Genomic DNA, 27,928 nt, shown 5'->3' with positions numbered 1-27,928 from the left:
TTCAAGAGTACATCTTTTGGACACTAGGATACAGTACTGGTATCAGGGATGCAAAAAAGTTAGCTCAGTGTGGATGGGCCCTAAATTATCAAATTCAGTTGCAAGCCACTCTGCTGCACCGCCTGCAACATTCTGAGTCTAATCAACAAGATAAACGGTGGCCAGAATAAAATACATTTGGCAGGACTTTGAAATCATGGTCTATGGAGAACTAAACATTCAAAATTTTATAGTAGACAGGAGAATTTTCTTGTAGCTACTAGATTTTCTTGCCCTTCCAGTTTTTCTGCAAGTCACTCAGGGCTGCCTGTCTAGGAGCCAATAAATGAGATGGTTGCTTTTAATGCTTCTAAATCTCTTTTCAGTAATGCTTTTACCTAACATTTTGAATGTAATGTTATTAATTTTTTTAAACTATTTGAATAATGTACTGTTTTTAGCTTTTAATATTGTGTTTTTAATGAGGTAAGCTTCCTTGAGTCTTTATTTTATTTTATTTTTTAAGGAAAAGGACAGTGTAAAAATATTTTGAATGCATGAATGAATAAATTAGACTTTTCTATGGAACCTAGATCTGCTAGAACAGATCTCTGTTTATGGATTCACATGGTAATGCCCAGAACAATTTCATATATATCTACAACTTTGCACATTCTAACTCGTCTTCAAGGAAGCAGAAATCTAATGCAGCTTTTTTGTTTTTTTGGCAGGTAGTGTTTTTTAACCTACCAGTGATGGCGTATATATGTTGGTGCCTGTTTCTGCGTTGCCAAGGCCATTCCTTTGGCTCCCATCTACGTCATGTTGGATGGCGTTGGGCTGTTCCAATCCACGGGTCCATTGCACTCCTATTTTTTTGGCAGGTCTTTTCCTGCTATTTCCTGCTAAAGACATATGGAACTCTGGCTTTTTTCCTCTCTCCACTGAGAACCTGGATTGTGGCCCTAACCCTTTTTCTGGTGTACAAAACCTGGAAACTTCAGTCTTCTACACTGAGAACCTTTATTTTGGAAATGAAAAACTACGAAAGTTCTTAGTCTTCGGACAACTGAAGTACCTTTTCATTTAAAGATGGTAAAACTGTGAACTACAGGATGATATGCCTATAATACCTCTGTGGCCTGAACTACTGAAAGAGGAAGCACAGAGCTGTCCTGGAATTACTTCTGTAGTGTTGACTAACAAGGCATTTAGCAAGACAAAACTATAAAAGGACCAAGAGTGCTTGCCTCAGACGCTGCTTCCTTGTTACATTCATGAATGGAAATTTGTTTAGAGTCACTGTCATCTTAATGCTAAACAAGTGCAATATTGTAATGGATGTAACTGTTTCTCCTTTTCAGTGTTTACATGTGGTGTGCCACACCTAAATTAGGAAACACATATTACTTGGACAGTGGTAACTTAAGATGCATTCCCTCCCTCCTAAAGCCACACATATTTCACTATCCTACCCTGGTTTTCTAAACTGATTACTACTTAGCTTTTACTTTTTAAATGAATGTGTAGCCGTCCATTCAACTAATTGATTTCCAGGGCTGTTCCTAATAAAATGAAAGAGATAATAGAACCTCCAGCGACAAAATCAAAATGTCTAGGGAAACAAAGATCTTCACTTGTGGTGCTGAAAAGATGGTAAAATAAGTGCTTAGCAAGCCTCCCAAGATGGAATATAGTTGTGTAAAGTACATGCCACTGCTGAAAATATTTGACCCTCCATTTACAACCCATCTTTCTTCAGATGACAGATCAAGCAAGACCATCACTCCATGAATATTATTATTTCAGGTGAGTAGAATCCTGGCTACTTGTTTCTACAGTTCATGAGGAAACCAGCAGTTGCTCATGAAGCTTGGTATACAGTCATGTAAAAAAGAAAATACACCACCTTAGAATTCAATGGTTTTACATATCAGGATATAATAGAAATCATTTGTCCTTAGCAGATCTGAAAATTAACAAAATACAACCTCAGATGAACAACAGCACGTGACATATTACACGGTATCATGATTTCTTTAACAAAAATAAAGCCAAACTGGAGAAGTCATGTGTAAAAAACTAAGTACACCTTTTGATTCAATAGCGCGTAGAACCACCTTTAGCAGCAATAACTTGAAGTAACAGTTTTCTGTAAGACTATCAATCTTTACATTGTGGAGGAAATTTGGCCCACTCTTCTTTGCAACATTGCTTCAGCGCAATGAGGTTTGTGAGCATATGTTTATGCATAGCTCTTGTAAGATCTTGCCACAGCATTTCAATCGGGTTGAGGTCTTGACTAGGCCATTTCAACACCTTGATTCTTTACTTTTTCAGCTATTCTGTGTCAGATTTGCTGGTGTGCTTGGAATCATTGTGCTGTTGCATGACCTAGTTTCAGCCAAGCTGGCTGTTCAACAGATGGCCTCACATTTGACCCTAGAATGGTATACAGAGGAATACATTGTCAACTTAATGACTTCAAAGTGCCCAGGTCCTGTGGCTGCAAACAACCCCAAATTGTCACCTTTCTACCACTGTGCTTGACAGTTGGTATGAAGTGTTTGGGCTGATGTTCTGTGTCTGGTTTTTGCCAAACGTGGTGCTGTGCATTGGTCTCATCTGTCTAAAGGACATTGTTCCAGAAGTCTTGTGGTTTGTCCAGATGCAACTTTGCAAATCTAAGCTGTGTTGCCATGTTTAGAGAAAAGAGACTTTATCCTGGCAACCCCTTCAACCCAATCATCCTTGTTGGGTCTTTTTCTCATTGTACTGTCACGAATGTTAAAATTTAACATGCTAACTGCGGCCTCGAGAGTCTGAAATGTAACTCTGTGTTTTTTTTTTTGTGTGTGTGATTTCTCTGAGCTTTGCATGGTCTGCCCTTGGGGTGAATTTGCTTAGATGTCCATTCCTGGGAAGATTGGCAACTGTCTTGAATGTTTTCCACTTCTAAATAATCTTCCTCACTGTAAAATGATGGACTTTAAATTGTTTGGAAATGGCCTTATACTAATTCCCAGATTAATGGGCAGCAACAATTGCTTTTCTATTATCATTGCTGATGTATTTCTTCCTTAGCATTGTGTGAACAGACCGGCAAATTGCTCCATACTTTTTATAGAGGTGGTTACACTTGCTGATGATAAGTTACAGTGGTGCCTCGCTTGATGAAATCCAGGGAAATCCTCGTGAAGCAAAATAAAAAAGACCATTGAAATGCATTGAAAACCATTCAGTGTGTTCCAATGGGCGAAATACCCGCTCGTCCAGCGAAGATCCTCCATAGGGCGGCCATTTTCGGGTGCCTGTGCAGCAAAAAATGACTCTTAAAAACAGCAGGGAGCCATTTCGAGCAGCTGGTGGCCATTTTGAAAACTCAACGATCAGCTATTTTGATCGTCGTAATGTGAAAAATCGGTTCCCGAAGCAGGGAACTGATTGTCGGGAAGTGAAAAAAGCCCATTAAAACATAGTTTTGCGATCGCAATTGTGATCGCAAAAACATTGTCATGAAGCAGATTCGTCATCAAGCAGGGTAATCATTAAGCGGGGCACCACTGTATTTCAAGGGCATTTTGTTAGCAGCACCTGGCTGCTACCTAGCCTCTTAATTCTTATGAAAGCAGTAAGGGCGTACAGTACTTAGTTTTTCACACATGGCTTATCCATTTTGCATTTATTTTTGTTAAATAAATCATGACACAGTGTAATATGTTATATGTTATTGTTCATCTGAGGTATTTGCCTAATTATGAGACCTGCTAAGGACCAGATGATTTTCATTATGTCCTGATATGTAAAATTATTGAATTCAAAGGTGGTGTACCTTTTTCGCATGATTGTATCTGTGTATCCTTTTACAATATACAATATGTACATTGATGCATGTCCTGTAATTTCAAACAAACCATAGAATCTAAAGTGAATTAAACAAAACTAAAATTGCAAGTATTCTTTTCTTTTTAAACTTCTGTACAAACTTTTATTTTAAATGTCTGTATTTGGAAACTGGGAACGCAGCTACATGAATCGTAGTAGTGTAGAACCATGGGTTGGCCATTAATTTGTTGCAGCAAAAAAAAAAAGGTCCTGTGGCACCTTACAAATTAATTTTGTTATAGGACTTCATGGACTTTAACCCACTTCTTCGGATAAGGAAATGGACTAAAGTTCATAAAAGTAAAAGCAAATAAAATTTGTTAGTTTTTAAGGTGTTTTTTATAATGTAATTTGCTCACAGAGTAGCTTATTCCTTTCTAAATATATCATCTTTCTTGCTCAGTAGTCTAAATACTGCACCAGTGAGAGCAGGAGTATAACGAACTGAAGAAACCAGGAAGTACACTATGTCACAAAAATAAGGCCAGGCAACCTAGTTATGTTAAGTATTAAGGAAATAATCATTAAAATGTGATATTTTTTCAATACGAAACTAAGCTATACTACAACAGTTGACAGTTATACTGTGTTAAGGACAGTATAACAGTATCATATATTGGTTGGAAATAAGGTTAATAAAGTAAATTCCTGCATTAAGACAAGGGTGTAGGAACATATACATAAAGGAGGCTTAAGGAGGACTGGGAATCAAAGCTGGACTTGCTTTATGACAATGGTGAAGAGAAAGCCTAATGAAGATGCTGGTGTAGAAATCTTTTGTTTTCATTATAAAGAATACGTCAGCCAGTATCTTCCACAAGCTTTATATATTCAAATGCAAGATGAAAAAGTTCAACTTTTGATTGCTTGATGTAAGTACCCTTACAAAGGAGGAAGTCATGCCAGACCTGTGCCAAAAAAAAAAAAATACTCTACAAGTGACACTTGGGAAACAATACAAAGGCTTCTTTTACTTGGAAACAAGAATTATCTGTTTTCCAATATTTCCCCCGGTCATCATAGACTGGAAAGCGGCTACAAGAGAAAAAGAAAAAGTAGGATGTCATGCCACTTTTGTTGGAACAAAAAGACTTCTTAATAGACAAATATTTTATTTTTGCTACTAAAATTGTATAATGCTTATAAAATATCTGTGATGTAACTGTTGGAACTTAGCTATTTTCATTAGATTAAAGGGCTATTTCCTTTATCTTTTAGAAAAAAAGGAGTAAAGAATACAAAAGGCAGCCAAATAAAATGTCCCCAAAGAGGTAACAGTAAAATGATCAGACACACACCTAGGAACACAATCAGCACTTTCTTATTGAATAATTATTTGCTTCTGAGAAAATTAAAAGGCTGCATGGTCCCCAAACAATAAATGCAAGGGCAAGTGATACCTTCATTTGGCCACTAAAAAAATCAAGCAAAAAGCAGATGGCAAGCTTTCAATTATAATTCATCTTCCTCAGGCTATATACCAAGTTTTGTGCGTACTTCAGAAAACTCTATATTGGAGTCCGAAAGCTTCATAGCCATTGTTCAGGTCAGGTTAGCATCTTAAGATAAGTTCCTAAAACTTACACAATTTCCCTTATACAAGTATAAATTGGCAATAGGATTCTGGCCAATAATTCATAGTAAAGAAAATCAGGTTAGGTAGAAGATGGATATTCTACTCTATAGACAGCAGCTTCCCCCAGCAAACCTGCACTTTGCTTACTTTTCCTACATGAAAGCCACGTGTTGTGTTTGTTGAGCTGTGTTCTTGTCATAATTGAAAACGGATATAGGTCAGAAACAATTATCTTACCTCCAATATTTTCTAAGCCTTCCACCACTGTCTCTTTAACCTTTTAAGAATCACAAAGAAGAGTAGCATGTTAAATTTCTTCTATTTTGTTTCCTAAAAGCAACATTTTCAATACACAGGGGAATGAAATATCAAATGAAATTTTATCTTAAATTTATTCATTCACTGGATGAAGTAATTATGTTGCCTAATCAGATGATTTTAAATAATGGGCTCTGTGCTCACTGCAGACAGGATAAAATGATATTACATTGTTATCAGGATGAAAGGAGATATATTTATAAAATGAACATCATCTACTTTCTGTAACAAATAAGCAAATACTTTCAGAATGGTGTCATACCTTCAATTTTCCTTCTCTAATCCACTGACAAAGCTGCATAGTGCTGGCTGCATATTTATCCGTGTAGTTAAGAACTAGAAATCTTTCTCTGTAAAAGATTGAATAGGCATCAGCATCAGCCTGCACACTACCAAGGCAGTGTCTAAGAAATGAAATCAAAATAGTAGCACCATAAAATACTAAAGATCAAAAACTGTATAACTTTAAAAAACAGTGGTGCCTCGCTTAACGATTGCCTCGTTTAGCGATGTTTTCGCTTAACGATGGTTTTTTAAAGAATTCTATGCATCATTTAACAATGTTTCCTATGGACAATTTTCGCTTAGCGATTTCGGGACCATGCTTCGCATAGCGAATGCATTTTTAGGTCCCCTGTTTCGCTTAACGTTTTTTCAATTTTAAAAGTGTCTTAAAATGTTCAAAAATGTTTTAAATGCTTGGAATGGTTAGTGCACCACTAAAACATGCACAAACTTAATTTGGCTTTGATCTGACTTTTCGTTAATTTTTTGTGGAGCTGCCCATTGTTTCCTATGGGGGAGAAAAAAATTCACAAAAAAAATTAACGAAGATTCAGAACAAAGCCACACTAAGTTTGCACATGATTTAGAAGGTGTTCTAACGAACCCAAGCATTTAAAACAGTTGCTGACATTTCATTAATTTTTTGTGAATTTTTTCCTCCCCCATAGGAAACAATGGAGCCCAACTTTTGACAGCTCCATTGTTTCCTATGGGGGAGAAAAAAATTCACAATAAATTAGCAAATCTTCCAGGTCATGAGCAAATTGGTTTCCGCCCGGGTTCCTCAACACTAGACCACGCATTAATTCTCTCGTATCTAGCAGAGAAGTACACAATCCAATTTAAAGGGAAACTATTTGTGGCCTTCGTTGATCTGAAAGCGGCCTTTGACTCAGTCAACAGATCCATTCTGTGGGGAAAACTAGCTACGTGGGGAATTCCCCCCCCGTCTCCTTTTTCTAATACGCAAATTACACCATGCTAACTCCTGTCAGGTTCGTTATAATCATAGTGGTTCCGTCTCTGAGAAGATCCCAATCTACAGAGGAGTGAGACAGGGATGCATCTTAGCTCCGTCTCTATTTAATCTCTTTCTAGCCGATCTCCGTTCCCAGCTGGCATCTGCCGAAAAATCTGCCCCGTTCCTAAATAAGATACCTGTTCCCCTTCTGTTATACGCGGATGATGCTGCTCTCCTCTCTATATCTAGTCTTGGTCTAAGACAACTTCTCTCCTTGTTTCAATCTTACTGCTTACGTAATGATCTTGTAATTAACGCCGAGAAAACCAAGATTATGGTCTTCTCAAAATCCTGGAAGCTCCTTCACTGGAAAATTAATAGCCAACCGATTGAACAGGTGAGATCTTTTAAGTACCTAGGCTTACTTTTCCACTTTCAACTCAAGTGGTCGGTACATAGAGACTCTGCAACTGCATCCGCTTCACATTTGCTAGGAGCTATAACCAAATTCCATTATAAAGATGGGAACCAGTTTATCCCAGCTGCCACACAAATTTTCCAGGTAAAACTGATCAATCGCCTACTCTATGGAGCTCCAATTTGGATTAATGCGTTGGATAACAAAGTTGACCTATTGGCTGCCTCTTTCTATCGCCGGATTCTAGGGATTCCAAACTCAATTAAATTATCGACCATAGCCCTAGAGCTAGGCACGCATTTACCCTCAACGACAGCGTGGGCACTTACCTTTAAATTCTGGCTCCGTCTCTTCTTTAAATCAAACCCAGACTCTCTCCTTGTGCACCTACTTAAAGATCATTACCAATCTAAGTGGTTTTCACTTTGTGAAACCAAACTTGAATCGATTGGTATATCTTTAAGCTCCATCTCTAACAGCAACTTCGTACAGGCGCTCTCTATTATTAAGGAGAAACTATGGGAGTCTGAGTATATTTATCTAGTTTCCAGTATTAACCAAACATGCTCCCCAATTTACTTCGGTATCTTCCCCACCTTTGGCTCCGGTCATTTTTATATACAGTCCCTGCTGAACCCTCTAACCAGGAGGGCTTTTATGTTAGCGCGGATGAATATCTTCCCTTCCGAAGTTCTCAAGGGATGATATGCCAGAATACCCTTTGAAGAAAGAACTTGTAACCTCTGTGGATTAGAACCCGATTCAGTTACGCATATTCTATGTCATTGTCCAGAGCTAAGAGATCTCCGAGACCGTACTCTAGGGCCAATCATTTCAGGCTTTCCGGGTCCCCCCCAGTTTTTGACAGGTTTTCTTCTTCATGACTTCTCTCAAGAAACAACGACTTTAGTAGCTGAGTTCCTTGCACAGGTTCTCACCTCCCAGTCCCCAAAAAAAACCTAACTTGACTCCCCTAAGCACCTCTGCGGGCTTATTCCCCCCCTCCTTACTATTTTAATTATTTACTTAACTGCATGTTCAACTGTTTCTTGTTTTTATGCCAATAAAGGTTGTTGTTGAAATTAGCGAAGACTCAGAAACTGTTTTAAATGCTTGGATTCATTAGAGCACCTTGCAAAACCTGTGCAAACTTAGTTTGGCTTCGTTCTGAGTCTTCGTTAATTTTTTGTGAATTCTTTTCTCCCCCATAGGAAAGCATGGAGCTGTCAAATTTTGACAGCTGTCAAAAGTTGGTGGGGGGAAAAATCAGCAAAAATTAACGAAAAGTCAGATCAAAGCCAAATTAAGTTTGCACCCGTTTTAGAAGGTGCACTAATGATTCCAAGCATTTAAAACAGTTTTTGAACCTTTTAAGACACACTTAAATTTGCAAAAATGGACATCGCAAAACCATTGAAATGCATTGAATAGGCTTCAATGCATTCCAATGGAGGAAATGTTGTATTGCTTAACGATGTTTCCAATGGGTTTTTTCGCTTAAGGACGGCAATCCGTGCCTATTGGAACGGATTAACCTGTTTCCCATCTCTATGGGAAAACGCGTTTCGCTTAACGATGTTTTCCCATAGCGATGTTTTTTTGAACCAATTAACATTGTTAAGCAAGGCACCACTGTATATTATTACAGCCACTAAAAATATCTAATGATATCCACAATTTAAGAATGACAATTTATATTAGTACATGGTGAATAAATCTCTGTGAGGGTCATCCTGGGAATCCTGAAAATCTTTATAATTATGAAATGATGGAAAGTGGCCCCTCAGCCAGATTAACCAACCTGATTAACTAATCATACTCAATGCAACATCCTTTACCTACTCAGAATTAAGTGCCATTGAGTTCAGAGTGTGTCCCTTATTCTCAAGTAAGGGCATGTAGGAAACAGGAAGTACAAGACCACTACTTTCATAATGACTTGAAGAAAGAGTGCAGTATGTTTACCTTATGCAGACAGAAGGAATTGCACAAGCAGGTGAAAGCTTTAGTATAAAGGATCAAGGCATGCTGATTCCAGTGGTCAAAGATTAATTTTAAAAATTGGTTGTTGATGCATCTGAAGCTATATAAAGCGTGCTGCTTATATACCACCCCATAGTGCTTAAAGTACTCTCTGGGTGGTTTACAATTTAATTATGCAGGTGACATATTCCTCCCCCACCTCGGCTACTCAGTTAATCTCGGAGGCATGGAAGGCTGAGTCAACCTTGAGCTGGCTACCTGGGATTGAACCTGGGTCATCAGTAGAATTTTGGCTGGAGTACAGTTTAACCACTGTGCCATGCGGGGACCATGTGCATGGAGGGCCCATACAAGAATAAGCATATGACTAGATGGAATAGCCAAGCAGGACTTTAACTTAAATGTGCATTTTTGCAACTCAAGAAAACCTACAAGAATTTGCATTCATCTAAATATCAAGTGTTGCTTATGGCTCCCACCCTTCTCCTCCTCACTAGCCATTCAGGAGGATAGGATAGTCTGTCCTACTGTTGAAAGAGATGAATGCACTTTCCTGCCCCTCACTTGAATTGTCTTCTTCCATTATATTCTGACTTCATATTTTAGCTTCCTGCTCAGTCATTAGTTACATGTATTCAATACCACTGGGCAGAAGTTTAGTCTTCTGCACACTTACAAATGAAGTGCCAACCAAATATCTAATTACTTTTCAATCTGCACTTCCATATACCAGGACTAAGCATGGGGGAGGTGGGGGACATCACCTTTTTTGGACTACAACTACCAGAATCCCCCAAGCAGCAAATGCAAGTTTTCCTGGGTTCTGCCTGAAGTTAGAATGTGATGCCTTAAGTGCTGGGAGTGTTACACCCATCCACTCACAAATGCATGCGTGTCTGCCATTGTAATGCAAACACTTGGTGCATTTCCCACAAAGTGTATGGACATTTTTTTTCCCATCTCATTTTCTACAAAGCAACTTCCTTGCTTTTTAGTTATGTGTATAATCTATCTCTGAAAAATTGCAGAATACCCTTGTTTTGAAATGAATACTTAGATGGCCTTGTTCCATCGAGATGCTGAATCCCAAGATCCACATGAGTCTTGCCTTACAACAAAAATGGACAAAACGCAACCCTCCAGATGTTTGACTGCAACTCCCTGCAGTCCTCATCACTGACTAGGCTGACTAAGCTAAGACTGATGGAGGCTGTAGTCCAACAATATTTGCCCATCGCTGTCACTGAGGAAAAACAGCACTAAATACATCCTGTAGAGTGTAATATTTATATTTAGGTGGCGGCTAGTTTCTTAAGGAGAAATACCTAGTGATGTTTCTTGCTTTCTGTATTTCTTCAATTGCAGGAGGCAAAGGAGGAGGATAAGGTACATCCTTATTGTACTGGGAGATCTGCCCACATAAAATGATGTGGCTATTTGGGTTCATCTGTTGGAGATAAAACAGAGTGAGAGATGCTACTTTTCTCTTGCTCAGAAAAATAAGTGTTGTTGGTGCAGACAATAGTGTAATTATTTTAAAATAATTTTAAAAACAACAACCAAGATGCACATGAATGATTGTAAAGCTTAGCACAGGTGGTGTACAGAACATGAACTAAATTGTCTTCTGAGAAGTAGGTGTGGATCAAAGCTGTTTCTATCAACTCCCAGTAAAGCCCTCCGTTACATTACACATTGAGATTTGGGTTGCGTCAAAGCTGGTCCAGTAGGGCTCAAAGTAGGGAGAGAACTGATGTGGACTATAAAGGCTACAATCTACAAATGTACTTGAGAATTGGCTGCTTTTTGTGATAATGGGTGGGGGGTGAGTAATGAAATTACTATCAATAATATGTTGCACTTGGGGAAATAACAGTTAAGTAACATAACTTTTTAGAAGTAACTGTTCCAAAATCTCTTTGAGAGTAAGAGTTGTTGAATAATTTATTTTACTTCTGAGTAAACAAACATGAAATAAATTGGTCTACAACAAATATGTATTTGAAGAAGATTCGACTGGTTTTCCCCCCATAACAGACTGATCCTATGTGCATTTACACTATGCCCTGGGCTAGCTTTCAACATGTTAAAAACGGAAGGATGCAATCTTCTCTAACCAACCTTATTATAATTTTGCCAATGGATGAGTGAAAACTGAAATCCACACATGCTCTGTTTAGTCTATTAACCAGAATTAGATTTACCTCTGAGTAAATATACTTGAGACCAAACAGTAAGGCTACAAATCTTAGTTCAGTGGTACCTGCCCAGTTTTACCCTGGCAATCTTGCAGTTCTTGCCCCATTGCAATGAGGAACAGAGAACAATGTACTATGCCCTGTATGAAACGACATTAACACTTTATATAGCTATTGACACTGGGGTAACAACCAAAGGGCCCTAGAATGGATGCAATCTATTTCACAGACAGATGTGTCTGCCATAAGAAGTCTTTTCAGTGAAGAGCCCTAATTGGCTTTCAAAGGTGGGATTCCCTGAAACACTGTATGAGAAGCCTTGTTATAGAATGTGAAATGGCAAATGGTTAACCATGCCAACTAAGAGAACAGTCCAAAGGAACAGTGTGTGTTTATTACATGTTATGAAACAGAGCTGAAGAACATTCAGTTCATCTGTCTCACATTCTGTTACAACGACCAGAAATCTATCCTTTTCATCCATAAGAAGAAAGAAAAGAACAGGGAAGAGGGAGAAACATTAACAGAATCTCCTCCTCCAGTCACTGGTGAGCTTGTTGCCAGGCTAGGCTCCTGCCCAAACACTGAAATAATCTATCGGGGAAAATATGTCACAAAAATGCTTCAAATTATTTCAAGGTTCTTCTACAGGTGCCCTTCACTCAGAGGAGGATGCTAGGATATTCAGTTTGCAAAAGCTGAGCAGGGCTCAGAGTATTTTGGAGATCTCTCCATCTTGAGATTGTCATACGTCAGAGGTGACTTGACAGCAAGAGTTTCAAAGCCGATGCCACCATTTTGACTTTTTGAGTTCAGAAATTAACTGGGAATTATCATTGCTCTCCCAAAATACCAGTTTTATTTTTATTTTGAATCCTAGAGTATCTGCAGCCTGGGGAATTCTGCCAGTTGTACTTCTATGGTCCTTTGAGCACAGGTAGAATGCGCTCTGAATTCGGCCTTCATGGATTGCTGCCTTGTCGTGGCGAAGGGGCTTGAGTAACTCAGAGAAACTATGGGCTATGCCGTGCAGGGACACCCAAGACGGACAGGACATAGTGGAGAGTTCCGACTAAACGCAATCCACCTGGAGTACGAAATGGCAATGCCACTCCAGTATCTTTGCCAAGAACGCCCCATGATCAGAAACAAAAGGCTAAAAGATATGACGCTGGAAGATGGGACCCTCAGGTCGGAAGGCGTCCAACATGCTACTGAGGAAGAGTGGAGGACAAGTACAAGTAGCTCCAGAGCTAATGAAGTGGTTGGGCCAAAGCCAAAAGGACGCTCAGCTGTGGAAGTGAAAGGAAAATCCAATGCTGCAAATTAAAATACTGCATAAGAACCTGGAATGTAAGATCTATGAACCCTGGGAAGCTGGAGGTGGTCAAACAGGAGATGGCAAGAATAAACATCGACATCCTGGGCATCAGTGAACTAAAATGGACAGGAATGGGCGAATTCAGCTCAGATGATTATCATATCTACTCTTGTGGGCAAGAATCCCGTAGAAGGAATGGAGTGGCCCTCATAGTCAACAAAAGAGTGGAAAAAGCTGTAATGGGATACAATCTCAAAAATGATAGAATGATGTCAATACGAATCCAAGGCAGACCTTTCAACATCACAATAAACCAAGTTTATGCACCAACCACCACTGCTGAGGAGACTGAAATTGAACAGTTTTATGAAGATTTACAACACCTTCTAGAACTGACACCAAAGAAAGATGTTCTTCTCATTCTAGGGGACTGGAATGCTAAAGTAGGGAGCCAAGAGATCAAAGGAACAACAGGGAAGTTTGGCCTTGGAGTTCAGAAGGAAGCAGGACAAAGGCTAATAGAGTTTTGTCAAGAGAATAAGCTGGTCATCACAAACACTCTTTTCCAACAACACAAGAGGCGACTTTATACATGGAAATCACCAGATGGGCAATATCGAAATCAGATTGATTATATTCTCTGCAGCCAAAGATGGAGAAGCTCTATACAGTCAGCAAAAACAAGACCTGGAGCTGATTGTGGCTCTGATCATCAGCTCCTCATAGCAAAATTCAAGCTTAGACTGAAGAGAGTAGGAAAAACCACTGGGCCACTCAGGTATAATCTAAACCAAATCCCCTATGAGTACACAGTGGAAGTAAAGAACAGATTTAAGGAACTGGATTTGGTGGACAGAGTGCCTGAAGAACTTTGGATAGAGGCTCGTAACATTGTCCTGGAGGCAGCAACAAAAACCATCCCAAAGAAAAGGAAATGCAAGAAAGCAAAATGGCTGTCCAACGAGGCCTTAGAAATAGCAGAGAGGAGAAGGGAAGCAAAATGCAAGGGAGATAGGGAAAGTTACAGAAAGTTGAATGCAGACTTCCAAAGAATAGCAAGGAGAGACAAGAGGGCCTTCTTAAATGAACAATGCAAAGAAATAGAGGAAAATAACAGAAAAGGAAAAACCAGAGATCTGTTCAGGAAAATTGGAGATATTAGAGGAACATTTCGCGCAAAGATGGACATGATAAAGGACAAAAATGGGAGGGACCTAACAGAAGCAGAAGACATCAAGAAGAGGTGGCAAGAATACACAGAGAAATTATATCAGAAAGATGTGGATATCCCGGACAACCCAGACAATGTAGTTGCTGACCTTGAGCCAGACATCCTTAGAAAGCCTGGCTAACAACAAGGCCAGTGGAGGTGATGGCATTCCAGTTGAACTATTTAAAATCTTGAAAGATGATGCTGTTAAGGTGCTACACTCACTATGCCAGCAAGTTTGGAAAACTCAGCGGTGGCCCTAAACTGAAACTCAACATCAAAAAAACTAAGATCATGGCCACTGGTCCCATCACCTCCTGGGAAATAGAAGGGGAAGATATGGAGGCAGTGACAGATTTTATTTTCCTGGGCTCCATGATCACTGCAGATGGAGACAGAAGCCACGAAATTAAAAGACGCCTGCTTCTTGGGAGGAAAGCGATGACAAATCCTGACAGCATCTTAAAAAGCAGAGACATCACCTTGCCAACAAAAGTCCGAATAGTCAAAGCTATGGTTTTTCCTGTCGTGATGTATGGAAGTGAGAGCTGGACCATAAAGAAAGCAGACCGCCAAAGAATTGATGCCTTTGAATTGTGGTGCTGGAGGAGACTCTTGAGAATCCCCTGGACTGCAAGGAGAACAAACCTATCAATTCTAAATGCAGACTTCCAAAGAATAGCAAGGAGAGACAAGAGGGCCTTCTTAAATGAACAGTGCAAAGATATAGAGGAAAATAATAGGAAGGGAAAAATCAGAGATCTGTTCAATAAAATTGGAGATATGAAAGGAACATTTTATGCAAAGATGGACGTGATAAAGGACAAAAATGGTAGGGACCTCACAGAAGCAGAAGACATCAAGAAGATGATGGCAAGAATACACAGAGGAATTCTACCAAAAAGATCTGGATGTCCCGGACAACCCACATAGTGTGGTTGCTGACCTTGAGCCAGTCATCCTGGAGTCAAGTGGGCCTTAGAAAGCCTGGCTAACAACAAGGCCAGTGGAGGTGACGGCATTCCAGTTGAACTATTTAAAATCTTAAAAGAAGACGCTGTTAAGGTGCTACACTCACTATGCCAGCAAGTTTGGAAAACTCAGCGGTGGCCAGAGGATTGGAAAAGATCAGTTTACATCCCAATCCCAAAGAAGGGCAGTGCCAAAGAATGCTCCAACTACCGTATGATTGCACTCATTTCACACGCTAGCAAGGCTATGCTAAAAATCCTACAAGGTAAGTAAGCTTCTTCAGTATGTGGACTGAGAACTCCCAGAAGTACAAGCTGGATTTTGAAGGGACAGAGGAACTAGAGACCAAATTGCAAATAAAAGGGCAAGATATGGAGGCAGTGACAGATTTTACTTTGTTGGGCTTCATGATCACTGCAGATAGTGACAGCAGCCACGAAATTAAAAGACAATTGCTTCTTGGGAGGAAAGTTACGACTAACCTAGACAGCATCTTAAAAAGCAGACATCACCTTGCCGACAAAGGTCCGCATAGTCAAAGCTATGGCTTTTCCAGTAGCGATGTATGGAAGTGAGAGCTGGACCATAAAGAAGGCTGACTGCTGAAGAATTAATGCTTTTGAATTGTGGTGCTGGAGGAGACTCTTGAGAGTCCCCTGGACTGCAAAGGGAACAAACCTATCCATTTTGAAGGAAATCAACCCTGAGTGCTCACTGGAAGGACAGATCCTGAAGCTGAGGCTCCAATACTTTGGCCATCTCATGAGAAGAGAAGACTCCCTGGAAAAGACCCTGATGTTAGGAAAGAGTGAAGGCAAGAGGAGAAGGGAACGACAGAGGACCAGATGGTTGGACAGTGTCATTGAAGCGACCATCATGAATTTGACTCAACTCCAGGAGGCAGTGGAAGACAGGAGGGCCTAGCGCGCTCTGGTCCATGGGATCACAAAGAGTCAGACATGGCTTAATGACTAAACAACAACAACAAAAGCTGTTGCTGTTTTGTGAACAGGAAGGTACACCTGTATGTGCTGAGAGGCATTTGTAGTGAATCTTGCAGGCTTTTAGATGTTGAGTTCAATTATTTAGGCCAGACAACTTGACAGTAACGTTTCACCAATTTGTGAGAAGCTGAAGTCACATTTTTGGAAACAAAAAAGAAACTCACCTGACTTATTACCACATCACTGATGTCACCACCAACATTGTCAAAATATATGTCCACTCCGGCTGGGCAAAGTTCACGTAGCCGTAGCGCCACATTCTCTTTCTTATAGTTGATAGCAGCATCAAATCTCATTTCTGAGACTAAAATGGTGCACTTTTCATCTGTGCCACAAACACCAACAACTTTGGAACAGCCTTCCAGCAAACCAATCTTTAGAATCATAAAAACATCATATGTGGTCAGTGTTTAGCACCATTCAATAACTTGTCTTACTGGTATTAAAGAAAAATCTCATTCTCCCTCACAGCTTTTTAAAACCCTTTGCCCTTGCATTCCTAACCCACTCCCCACCCGCAAATACAGCTGTTACCTGCAGTGGGGGAGGGAATCCACAGTCACTAAGGAAATTTCATCCTACTGCATCCTAATAGCAGGCACAGTGAATGATTCCAATCAGGACCATGATGGTGGGAGGGGGAAAGTAACTCACCCACCCATATACAAACATATTGCCCACACCCATAATGGCCATTTCTCAAAATTCCCTTCATTTCCATGAACATTTTACCTTGCCATTATATGTCACTCAGCAAGATGGATTTAAATCAGTGTCCTTAATAACACTCACCCAGCAAATCCCACAACAAGTGTCCAACAGGCCTCTGAGAAGTGTGACATGTCATAGATATCCTCGAAACCACGGGGTGGGCAGGGGAAAGGAATTACTGTACCCCACACCTCCCAAGCCTTGTGCTTCCAACATTCAAAGGAAGCTTGGGGCCGTCTTCTGGTTTCCCGCTTGCTGGGTGTTCAGAGCAGACGGCACGGCCCTAGCGACCATTAGTTTTTTGCATCCGCTTTTATGTGAGAAGGGGAACAAGGAAGTTGACACCCCTGTCAGAATGCCACAGAACCACCAGAGATAATAACCCCCCCAGCTCCCTTGCAGAGTTGGGAAAGATCCCAATTGGATTTGATTCCCCGGAAAGACCAGACAGCCCAGGAATGCCTGAAACCTGAGAAGAGACGAGAGGAGGAGACGGAGGAGAAGAAAGAGATAAAAGGAGAGGGAAAGACATTAGAAGGAGAGATCTGAGGGCACACCATGGAAAGAGTCTTGCTTAGGAGAGGGGGCAAGTATTGTAGAGCCTAACCATTCTGAGGAGTGGGAGTTGATCGTAAAAGGAGACCTGTGGACTGGGGGGGGGGTAACCCACCTTACGGTTCCCTGGGAGGAAGCTGAGTGACAAAAAGAGACAAAAGCCTTCACCAAAACCACCCTATTGGGGAGTGAGGGAGAGACAGAAGTGTCAACATAGAGCATGAGAACAAAGACCGGGTGCTGCTTCTTGTTCTGTGGAGGGTCTGTGAAACCCCCTCCCTGAGAGTGGCACCCTGACACCTCCTTCCCAGGGAGTAAAGAGGGAAGCAAAGAGAAAGTGGGATGTCAAGCAGGGTGGGTGGTGGGCTGTACACCCCTGCTGTAATACTCCTTGCACAGCCAGACATAATCCTCAATCCTGGTGAGCCAAAGAATATCTGACTGGGGCAACGCTGGGAAGTTAGATTGGAAAGAGTGGACTGTTGAGGATGATGGTGTTAAACCAATAAGCTAACCCTTGCAAGTTATTGTTGAAAAGTTCCCTTCCAAGTCAATAAACGCCATTGATTTGTATCTCCTTATTTTTGTTTTCTATAAAGGGAAGAAAACCACCCCGGGGCAAATCAGCAGGGATCACACCGTAGACCTTGACAGGATATGGGGATCTTTGGGTATAAAACCAGAAATGATGTCAGTGGCATGTTGGGGAAATAGAGGAGATAACTATCGGTTGCATGTCCTAAACCTCAGGCTCGTTTTTTGCCTGTTACTCCAGCAGTACAATTTACTTATTTGTTTGGTTCAAATATCTTTACCCCACCTTTCTCCTTAAAAGGACCCAAGGCAGCTTTTTTTTTAAATTTTATTTTTTAAAAATTTCCAAAACAAATACAAGAATACCAAATACTGTCCATTAGCATCGACAGAGTTCCTACTCCAGTCCAGAAAGTAAAAAAGGTGTTAAGGGGCGTCAGGGATTATCTGATGTTCAAAACTCACCTAGTCAAATTATCCATTTGTCTTCCCTTTATAAAGCCACATTGATCCTCTTTAATATAATTTGCTATAAATCTATTTGCTAATATAGCAGTAAAAATCTTAGCCTCTTGATTTATTAGACATGTAGGTCTATAAGATCCTGGATCTGTTAGATCCTTATTGGGTTTTGGAATAAGAATCATTAATGAGTGTTTCCAAGAAGGTGGCATTGTCTCTACTTCCAATATTTCATTATAAAACATTTTTAGCTTAGATATCAAAATGGAACTAAGATGTTTATAATATTCTGGACCCAATCCATCAGGGCCTGGTGCTTTACCATTTCTCAGTTTATTAATGACTTCAGCAGCTTACATTATTAAAAAAACAATGTTAAAGCTAACAACACAAGTACTGTATACAAATACTAAAAAGGATCAAACAATTCCCACACAAAAATCAAAAGCAACACTAAAACACATGCACAGCAGTAAGATGCAACAATCCACTTAGGTCACCAGCCACTCAGAGAAAGCCTGCCTCAAGAGGGAGATCTTTGCCTACTTATGGAAGGACAGCAAAATGGGGTCAGCCCTGAAGGTGGTGGGACTGAGAGGAAGGCCTGTCTTGCTGATCTTAGCACCTGAGTAGGCTCATAAAGGGAGATGTGGTCCCTGAGAGAGCTTGGGCCCAAGCCATTTATATTGTGTCGGGGGTAATATGAGAAGTCTGGGACCACTAAGGAGGAGTCCCTGTTGCAACTCTTCCCTGCATTGGCACAGCCCCCATTGCTCAAAGGCAGACAGAAAGCGGTTCTGGCATAGACTACTTTGACACGGCCCAAAGCATCTCATACTCACCCCAGTGGCACAGAAGGTGGCTGGCTTTGAGGGGCCACTAAGGTCACAAGAATTCCAGATTGCAGATATAGAGTCATTGATTGTTTTACCTGCAGACGCTCAAGTGGCTCATGTCAGAAGGCAAGCCTAAAATGCGAAGGCTAGTCTTAAAGCTGCTTACCTGCCCTGCCAATGAGCCACAGGCACCAGCAGCTCCGCTGACAACCAGGGTCTGGCTAGCACCGGGACGCACATGTCCTTTCTCTCGTATTCCTAGCAGAGCAGTCAGCCCAGTCAAGCCAGCTGCACCCAGGAAGTAGGAAAGATGACCGTCAACAAGCTGTGGATCAACCTGAAGACAGACACATGGTGTACAAAACAGCTGCACAGAGTTTGGACAAGCTCATTTTCTAGACCACAGTGCTCAGTAGACGGGTGCATTTAGAATACCAAGCACAGCAACCCAGGTGCCTCAGTGGTGCATTCCTGCCCCTTAGAACCAGTTTGTTCCACTCACCAGGCTCCACACAGTGTGAGTGTCCATCAGCATCATCGTCGTGCTAATCGCAGAAGCAGTCCCACCAGCACTTCCCTGACTCTCCCCACAGTCGATTAATCCAACAAGGAGGCGGGAAGACAAGTCTCCCCCCTCAGCTGCTGGGTGGTCGGCTGTGGGGAGGGGGCAGGGAAGCCCTGACAGGACTACTTCCACAATTGACGTGATGTTGATGCTGATGGACATGCATGAGTGGACCAGGCTGGTTCTAGGGGGCAGGAATGGACCACCTTGGCACCTGTGGTGCCGTGCTTCATACTCATATCAAGGGCAAGTGCTCATATCTAGTTCCCAGTAAAGCTCCAATCAAAATACTGGCCACAGTGACTGAGAAATTCTAGAAATCAGAGTTTGGAAAAAAGAAAATAAATAAACTTGGCCAACATCTGTGTCACCCCAGGCAGGATGTCCTCAGATTCTTTGCCTGCTCAATACCTTTTATATACCATCAAGCAGATTCATGCACTGTGGAACGTTAAACGTCTACTAAACAGTCTCTTGTTTCAGCCTTCCCTTGTTACCACTATTTTGTTTCAAAAGATCCAGTTTCTCATTTTTGAAAGCCTACATTAATAGTTCTCTTCGAATTGATAAGCATTTATTATCAGAAACAGGGCCAGTTCAAAACGTATCACCACTTGAGGCAAAGAAGAAAACAGTGTCCCCCCGCCTCCCAACTAAAGAGACGCAATACCTAACAAAAACAAAACAAAACTCATTTAAAACAAACCCGTTTAACACCTCCTCTCTATCCTTGACCATAATATAAAATCTTCCCTTGACTCCAGAAATCCAACCTCCTGCCTTTTCCTGACATTACAAATTTGCTGCCTGACATAGCTGCTGCCTCGTCGTGGAGAATAACTGGTTTGCAGATATCTCTGAGGTGGCGACAGTGAACATACAGTCCTCCAGACAATGCTGGATTGCAACTCACAGTTGTCTATGCTTGCTAGGCATAATCAAGTTTATCAGTCAAAAACACTTGGAGGGCTACAGTGGCCCACCACTGGCCTACACAGTGCTGACTTAAATGGAACAATGGGCTGACTTGGAATAAAACAGGTTCCTATCTCATTATAAACCATCTATGTCCCTGTCCCCCACTCTGGTGTGACATGCGATAATTAATTGAGACTTTCTGTTCATATAAAACAGTGCTACCTTCTCAAGTTGCTTTCCATCCAAAATGGCCTTTGTCTGCCAGGGCCAGTTAAAGGAAGTGACAAAATCTCCTTCCACAAAACGTTCATCTTTGCTTTCTTCCACGGAACCAACACCTCCACCATCAGTGACTTCTGACAACTTCCATGCTTGAAGGTAGTCAGAACCAGTATTTTCATTCATACGACATCTCTGAAAAATATCATTTTGTAGTGAGAAACAAAACAATGTATAATTATTCTGAAGATCTGCCAATGGCAGGTCTCACTTTCAGAAATGTTTGTTACTCATTTCTCCTCACAATAGTCATACTTTAATTATTTTTTTCCTCAACAACATTGTATATACACGACTACCTTCTTGCCCATGCATATTTTATTACAGCACTGAAAACATCCCTACTCTTGTCATAACTTTGAGTTTCATAGGATAGTTCAAATTCAGAAGGGTTTGCTGAGATTACCAGATCTTAGGACCACAGGTCTTCATCAACAGCGATCACCTAGGCCAAACATCCAGGGTCTTAGATCATTGCCAAAAACAACTGCCAAGGCATCTGCCGAAGTTCTGAGTCAATTATCTAATTGATGTGGACTTGGTTCCGTTTGCACCGAGAACTACCATTGGCCAACTGTTCTTCAGGAGCTCTGCAGATGTTTGCTGCAAGCTTGCAGCTCTTACCATATAGGGGTCCACAGAGAGATACAGCGTACGAACTCTGACTTGACCCTCAGCAATTTCATCTGGGAGGGTAGCCTCCTCCATACGGAAGTTTTCTGCAACTGGCACGCCATTGACACCTACAATGAGTAAGACGACAGGTTTAACTGCAAAATGGTTTCTCTCTCAGCCCAAGATTACAGTAGCTGCATCAGGATTTTCCATCAGCTAACACTAAAGCTCAGATGACTCAAACCAGAACAGAAGCTGAAGTCGTGCAAAAGTACAGAGTTTCTTCACCATCTCCTTTCAGGAAGTAATTTATCCTGGATCTGATCCCATCCCACTCCCATTCAGTTCCTCTTTATGCTTCATTTCCTGGCTCCTCCCACTCCTTAGCCTGCTCCTTGAGCTCAGCACCATCCTCACCCATCCTGTTGCTACCCCTGAAGGGCAGTTTCTCCTTGCAATCTTCTGCTTCCTTGAGTCACCTCCCTCTTTGATACCGACACAAGAAAGCTGCCGTTTACTCACTCTGAACTGGGGTTGAGTCTGCCTGAATTCCTCAGTACAGGGCCACGAGTTCAAGATTCCATATAGGAATATATCCACTCTACATATTAAGCATTCAATTTGAAATTTTTAAACTTTCCTTTAACTCCAGAAATGTGTCATTCTATTTAGTGAGTTCTATTTAGCTACACACTCAAACATATGCATAGACCTCTGCCGTCTTAGTTCCCCCAGAATGTCTCTAGGCCCCAAAGTACTTGAGGAGAGAAAACACAGCAGCTATAATCACTCAGCGTGTACATCTCTTCCCAGTACTGAGCCCTTGGGATTTTTTGTTAAATCACAGTAAAGGTGTGTTAGCAACAACCCTCCCCTTCAGGCTCTGGTTTATAGGTGAGATTACAGATTTCATTTATCCAACTACACTGGTGCCAGGTCTGACAAATGTCTAAATATGTTGATTTTCAAAATATTTCTGGCGGGGTTGGGGGGGAGGGAGAGGACATCACAAGTAAATGGAATTAGGATTTGGGCTTGAAAATTCTTTAAAGTTATCACACAATACCATCAACAATATGATGGGAAGGCTGCAAGTAAGAAAGAGCAAAAAACAATGTGTCAAATAAATATGAATAAAACAAATGTAGATAGTTGGGAAAAGGTAAAGATCAGCTTTAGAGCACAGCTGTCCAGATTCTTTATAAATGTGACAGGAAAAATGAAGTAACAACTGGTCTGAGGGAAGCACGTAGTTATCTTAAGAGTTCATACTTTAACATTAAGAACTAGTTCTTTAAGCTTTTATGTTTTATAAACCACCCACAGTAGTGGCTCGCCACTATATGGGCAGTAAATAACACAACACATAACTACATTGCTATGAATCACAAACTGAACTCCAGATCACACAACTTGCAACATATACCCCTGCTTTTGATGGTATCCTTATGTCACAGATTATACCACTATAACCAGGGCTACTGTTGGTTACATATTTTTGCTCTTATAGAAACTTCACCAATGCATCTGGTATAAGTTTGCAATGTTTCATTGCAAATCTTTTAGCATTAGAGTTGAAGGCTCTCTGCAGAAATCTTGCTCCTTGGTATATTTTCCCTTCTTATCTGTTATGCCGAAACACCAAACTCATTGCTGTTCTCTGACAAGTAGAAACATACCAGGGCGTGAATTCAGCACCACTCTTTGTATAATCATCAGCCCTCCAGCAGAAATCCTGCTCAGGTTGAAATCTGTTTTCCTGTAGAGCAGAAATATTCAACATGAGCAAGGTTACAAGCTTTTTGTTTTAGGGTAATAATTAAGTGCAATGAGAGGATCTTAATATAAGAAGTCAAAGGGAAAATAAGTGTTTATCATGATCTGAAAGCTGCAACACACTGAAAACTGTAGGTGATGAAACTACATATAGCTAAAAAAAATCAGAAATTTTATGTAACAAATCTAGCAAATCAGCTTTTTCTTTTCTTTTCTTTTTTGCACAGCCTAGCATTTGCAAGTATGTTGATTGTAAACACGTTAGCAGACACAGAAGGTGAAGAACAGATTGGAAAAGCACAAAGTGTCAAAGAAAAAAGAATAACAGCTACAAGTGTTAAAATATGTAAGAACCACGTGAATTAAAAAAGGCTTGTTAAAAATAACTCCAATCTAAGTACCAGCACTTAGGTAGGAAGCAAAGGCTCAGTTGCCTCCATGTTGAAAAGCATCTGTAATCTGCCCCTTCTATTACACAGCTGGAATAGATTAACTGCCATATACCAGCACTTCAGCCTTTACCAACCTACTACACTCCAGATGAACTACAATGCCGAGGAAAGCTATCCTCCATACAAAGCTTTCTGCTATCTGTTTTGTGGTGGCTATGTTAGGAACAAGATTAGCTGGGGAAAGAACTTCAAGCATAAATACCATAAATCCCTTTTATCATAACTGTACTCACAAAGAAATAAAATTGGTGCACCTCTTCTATAGACTCTTATGATCAAGAATAATTTCATTAAACTCACTGTATAATTTGCCAGCTAATCTGCTCTTGTTGTGCAGTGCTGGAGATTTTTGTTCTAGAGAATCTTGTTAAAAACAAAACCTAGTTCTCTCAAACTTTCTGACATTTGGTAATCTATTTATACAGTGGGGTCTTGACTTGAGAACTTAATCCGTATTGGAAGGGGGTTCTCAAGCCAAAAAGTCTGTAGGTCAAGTCTCCATTGACCTACAGTGCATTGAAAACCGATTAATCCCGTAACAGGCCATTTTTGTTCCATTTTGGTTTTTTTCTGGTCTGTAAGTCAATTCTCAGGCTGCAAGTCAAACCTAAATTTTGCGGCCAGAGAAGTCTGTAACTCAAAAAGTCTGTAAGTCAAGCCGTCTGTAAGTCAAGGGTCCACTGTATATATTTGATGATCAGGAGACAATGGTCTAGGTCTGCCATTCTCAACAGAGGCCGTATGGCCCTCTGGGGGATCCTGGTACATTTGAAGGTGGCCACGGACTGGAAACAATTTTTCACATGCCACCTTATAAAGTTTGTTGTGTAACCTATACAATTCTGATTTGGTCTGAATTTCTTTGATATTATGTTTATGACTGTGACAAAAATAATAGCTGATAATAGCTGGTCTAGGTCTTCAGTTTTGAAGTAAATCATCATATGTTGTCAAGAAAATTCTGACTTACAGCAACCCTTTCTAGGGGTTTGGAAGGTATTATATAGACCAGTGGTTCCCAACCTTGGGCTTCCAGATGTTCTTGGACTTCAACTCCCAGAAATCCTGGTCAGCAGAGGTGGTGGTGAAGGCTTCTGGGAGTTGTAGTCCAAGAACATTTGGAAGCCCAAGGTTGAGGACTACTGGTATGGACAAGTGATTTACCTGTCCCTTCCTCTAGGGGCACTCTAGGACAGTGTACACTCCCCCAGGAGGCAAAGCAGGGCATCAAACTCCCAACTCCTGGCTCAGCAGTTAGATACTTCTTTTCACTGAGCCACCCCCCAGCTCTTTGGTTTTTAAGAAAGATAAATTTGATTTACCTACAAGGCTGCACAACATGCAACTCCTTCCAAATGTTTACAATACCAACCGCTAGTATTCCAGTCACCTCTAGCAGAGCAGAGATGTCTGGAAAGCCACTCTCTAGCACATTAGTAACGAAGCATTTAGACCATCCAAACACTGAAAGCAATATGCTGTTACATAAGGAACAGGCATTCACCTTCAGATTATGAAAGTTCTATTTGTGCAGCAACAGGATGCCAAAATTAGAGCTGCACCATATGCATGCTAGACATTACATCAAGTAAATAATATAAATTATACATAGTTGTTATAAATCTGCCTTAAAAGAAATGCACAGGATAAATGATCATGGTACTGACACTTTTTGTAGAAGAGCTGTGTGATGCTCCCATGTGTTTGTTTAAGCTATCATTTTGCTGAATTGAATGGCTAGTCATTACTTTCAACCAAGGTGAGATGTATAAGAGAATTCAATGCATCCCAAATAAGACTTTTAATGCAATATGTGTATAGATGAACATAAATATCAGAAAAGATGTTCTTTCTTTCTTTCTTTCTTTCTTTCTTTCTTTCTTTCTTTCTTTCAAAAATTCACAGCCTACCCTTTGTGGTAAATTCTGTCAAGGTGACATATCACATAACAAAACAACAAAAGCAATTACAAAATCAGAAGTTATACTTTAAAACAGACATTGCATAAGACACACAATAGCTCCAGTGGAGCCCTAACCTAAATACAGGCCAAGTGAGTTTAAGGCTTGCTTGAAGACCTGTAACAATGGGACCTCAAGACTGTCAGCTGACACAGAGGTCCCCAAAAAAAGGGAAATATTGAGAAGCCTTATCAATATCCTAGTTGCATTTGCAAGAAGGGCCTCCAATACTGATTGGTCTTGAGAGTATAGAATGGTTTTAAAGATGGATCCAAACAGTTTACAGCAAGGGGGGGAGGCCAATCATAGCTGCCCAGTGGTAGCTAATGACTGTTAGGTCTCATTCCTACATAGGAAGGAGCAGCCAAAGGTGGGAAGTCAGGATTGAGTCAGTCTGCTGCTGCTTCTGTCTTCTCCATCCCCACCTCTCTTTTCTCACAAACTCACACTGAGAGTGCAGTGAGGCTGGGAGTTGAACAGGAAGAAAACACAGGCACCTCTGGCTGCCACAACCTGCCAAATATTGCTGGAATACTGTATTATCAACATTACTCTTACATTTAACTCCCCCTTTCCAGTTCAGCCTAAAGTATTCTCGAAGGCTTTCACAGAGACTGGCGGCCGACCACAGAGACTGGCGAAATGTTAGGAAGAAAAACCTCCAGAACATGGCCAAACAGCCTAAAAACCTACAACAACCAGTGGCTTCTAAACATTGAAAGAATGAAAACGGATAAAATCATAATTATCTAAAAAAAATCACAACATCATATAACCAATCCAGCTGTACAACTACCGTCTGCACAGGTAATAATGAGAGGTGATAGGATTTAAGAGACCAACCTCATCTGGAAGATAGTAAGTTGCCTAGTTTGCAGTTTTAAAATCCAATAGCAGAAGCTTATATCATGCCCAAAAGCATCTACAGAGCATAGGCACACATGATTCAACCACAAAGCACCTGCCAATTCATAAAGACCACATTTTGTATCAACAAAAGTCCCAAAGGCCAGGCTTCTTCGAACTTCACACCGGACCTTCATAACAATGTTATTGTATTCTCAATTAATATGCCAAGCCAAGTGAGCAGGAAAGAACCAAGGCATAAAAAAGGATTTCCAAGAAAACGCAACCAACTTTGGTTCTAGAGAAAACTTTCCATCCACCTTCAGAGGATTTATGGGATCTTAAGCAGGTGTGACGTTGGCTGATCTGCTACCCATGCCACTGTGTCCATCTAGGCTCTGGTGAGCTACACTGCAGGGCCAAGGAAGGGATCAATAATAAGCCTTGAGGCAACGTATTTCTGCTGGACCCACCTCCACAGTTCAAAGCCTGGAAAAGTTCCATTTTTGGACTACAAGTCCCAGGTTCCTACCCAGCCAGCATGATAATTTCAGAAACATTCTGGGAGATACAATCCCAACAAGTAACTTCTCAAAGCCCTTCCCCGCTTGCCTTCATCCCCCTCCAGACGCTCTTTCCCCATTGATTTTTAAAGCAGATTTTTCATAATACAGTACAAGTACTGTAATGTCAGGGAAGTCCCATCCAGCCTTGCAATCCACTTTCCAGATTTTCCTCATGTATAAAAACTGGGCTCTCATCTTGTAACATTCGTCTTTGCCTTCTTTAGTCTGCCGGGCATTTTCCCTACCCTCGCGGCTGCCCACGGACCCGCTCAGGCTGCTCGGAAATTGTGCTTTTCCCCCACCTCAAAGTGAGGGGCAGCCGTAGAAGGGAATTTTATGTCGCCTCTTCTCACCACCCCCACCCCCATTTCTGTTCTTTTAATGGCTGCACCATTGGAGAAAGTTTAGCAGACAAAAAGCTTCACCGGTGGAATTTCCACCCATCACTCACCTAGATGGGTAATACAGCTCTTGCCACCTGAAACCCTGCTTTTTGAGGCGGGGAAACGGATCGGAGTCTGGCACGCCTTGCCTCGAATGCGTGTCTTACCCCACTCACGCCGGCAGACTAGGAAAGGCTCTTTTCATCCGCTGTAATGGAAATTTGCTGATTTTACCTGACCAATACTTGCCCAGGCCCGAGTCTTTCGCGTCCTTGCAGCTTTGGAGTCCGTAAGTCAAAAGTTTACTCAAGACGACTCCCTTCTGCATGTGCTAAAGCGGCCTCTTAAAAGGGCAACTC

The 27,928-nt window shown here is 41.0% G+C and overlaps 2 protein-coding genes across 6 annotated transcripts in view; one reads left to right on the top strand and one right to left on the bottom strand.

The window, feature by feature from the left end:
* Nucleotides 1-3,933, top strand: part of TMEM62 (transmembrane protein 62) — a 25,816-nt gene extending 21,883 nt beyond the window's left edge. The window contains exon 14 of the mRNA XM_078391150.1: nucleotides 711-3,933. Within this exon, the coding sequence (XP_078247276.1) occupies nucleotides 711-1,037 (327 nt within the window). The 3' untranslated portion in view covers nucleotides 1,038-3,933. The remainder of the gene's footprint in view (nucleotides 1-710) is intronic.
* On the bottom strand, nucleotides 2,818-27,928 carry PTGR2 (prostaglandin reductase 2). Of its 5 annotated transcripts, XM_078391164.1 has the most exons (11): nucleotides 27,804-27,860; nucleotides 25,481-25,738; nucleotides 23,265-23,344; nucleotides 21,595-21,713; nucleotides 20,914-21,105; nucleotides 19,375-19,545; nucleotides 16,275-16,484; nucleotides 10,731-10,852; nucleotides 6,021-6,108; nucleotides 5,678-5,717; nucleotides 2,818-4,899 (listed from the first exon to the last, which is right to left on the bottom strand). In XM_078391164.1, the coding sequence occupies exons 3-11, from the start codon at nucleotides 23,299-23,301 to the stop codon at nucleotides 4,835-4,837; spliced, it is 1,044 nt and encodes a 347-aa protein (XP_078247290.1). In that variant the 5' UTR covers nucleotides 23,302-23,344; nucleotides 25,481-25,738; nucleotides 27,804-27,860; the 3' UTR covers nucleotides 2,818-4,834. The 5 variants fall into 5 exon arrangements, with proteins under 5 accessions (XP_078247290.1, XP_020665856.3, XP_020665857.3 ...); XM_020810197.3 differs by lacking the exon at nucleotides 25,481-25,738 and having other exon boundaries at nucleotides 27,804-27,928; XM_020810198.3 differs by lacking the exon at nucleotides 25,481-25,738 and having other exon boundaries at nucleotides 27,638-27,889.

Source organism: Pogona vitticeps, chromosome 1, assembly GCF_051106095.1.
Source record: "Pogona vitticeps strain Pit_001003342236 chromosome 1, PviZW2.1, whole genome shotgun sequence".
In the NCBI taxonomy this organism is placed as follows: Eukaryota; Metazoa; Chordata; class Lepidosauria; order Squamata; family Agamidae; genus Pogona; species Pogona vitticeps.
This window is presented reverse-complemented; position numbering and strand designations above follow the sequence as displayed.

What these genes read in the sequence shown, in the direction of transcription:
- PTGR2 (XM_072986209.2), bottom strand. Translation starts at nt 27,897, where the DNA reads ATGCAGAAGGGAGTCGTCTTGAGTAAACTTTTGACTTACGGACTCCAA. An exon ending in CCTGGGCAAGTATTGGTCAG is followed by an intron (nt 21,714 to 27,803) that starts GTAAAATCAGCA and finishes TACTCATTGTAG; the next exon opens with GTGTCAATGGCGTGCCAGTT. An exon ending in ATGGAAAGCAACTTGAGAAG is followed by an intron (nt 19,546 to 20,913) that starts GTAGCACTGTTT and finishes GTCTGTCTTCAG; the next exon opens with GTTGATCCACAGCTTGTTGA.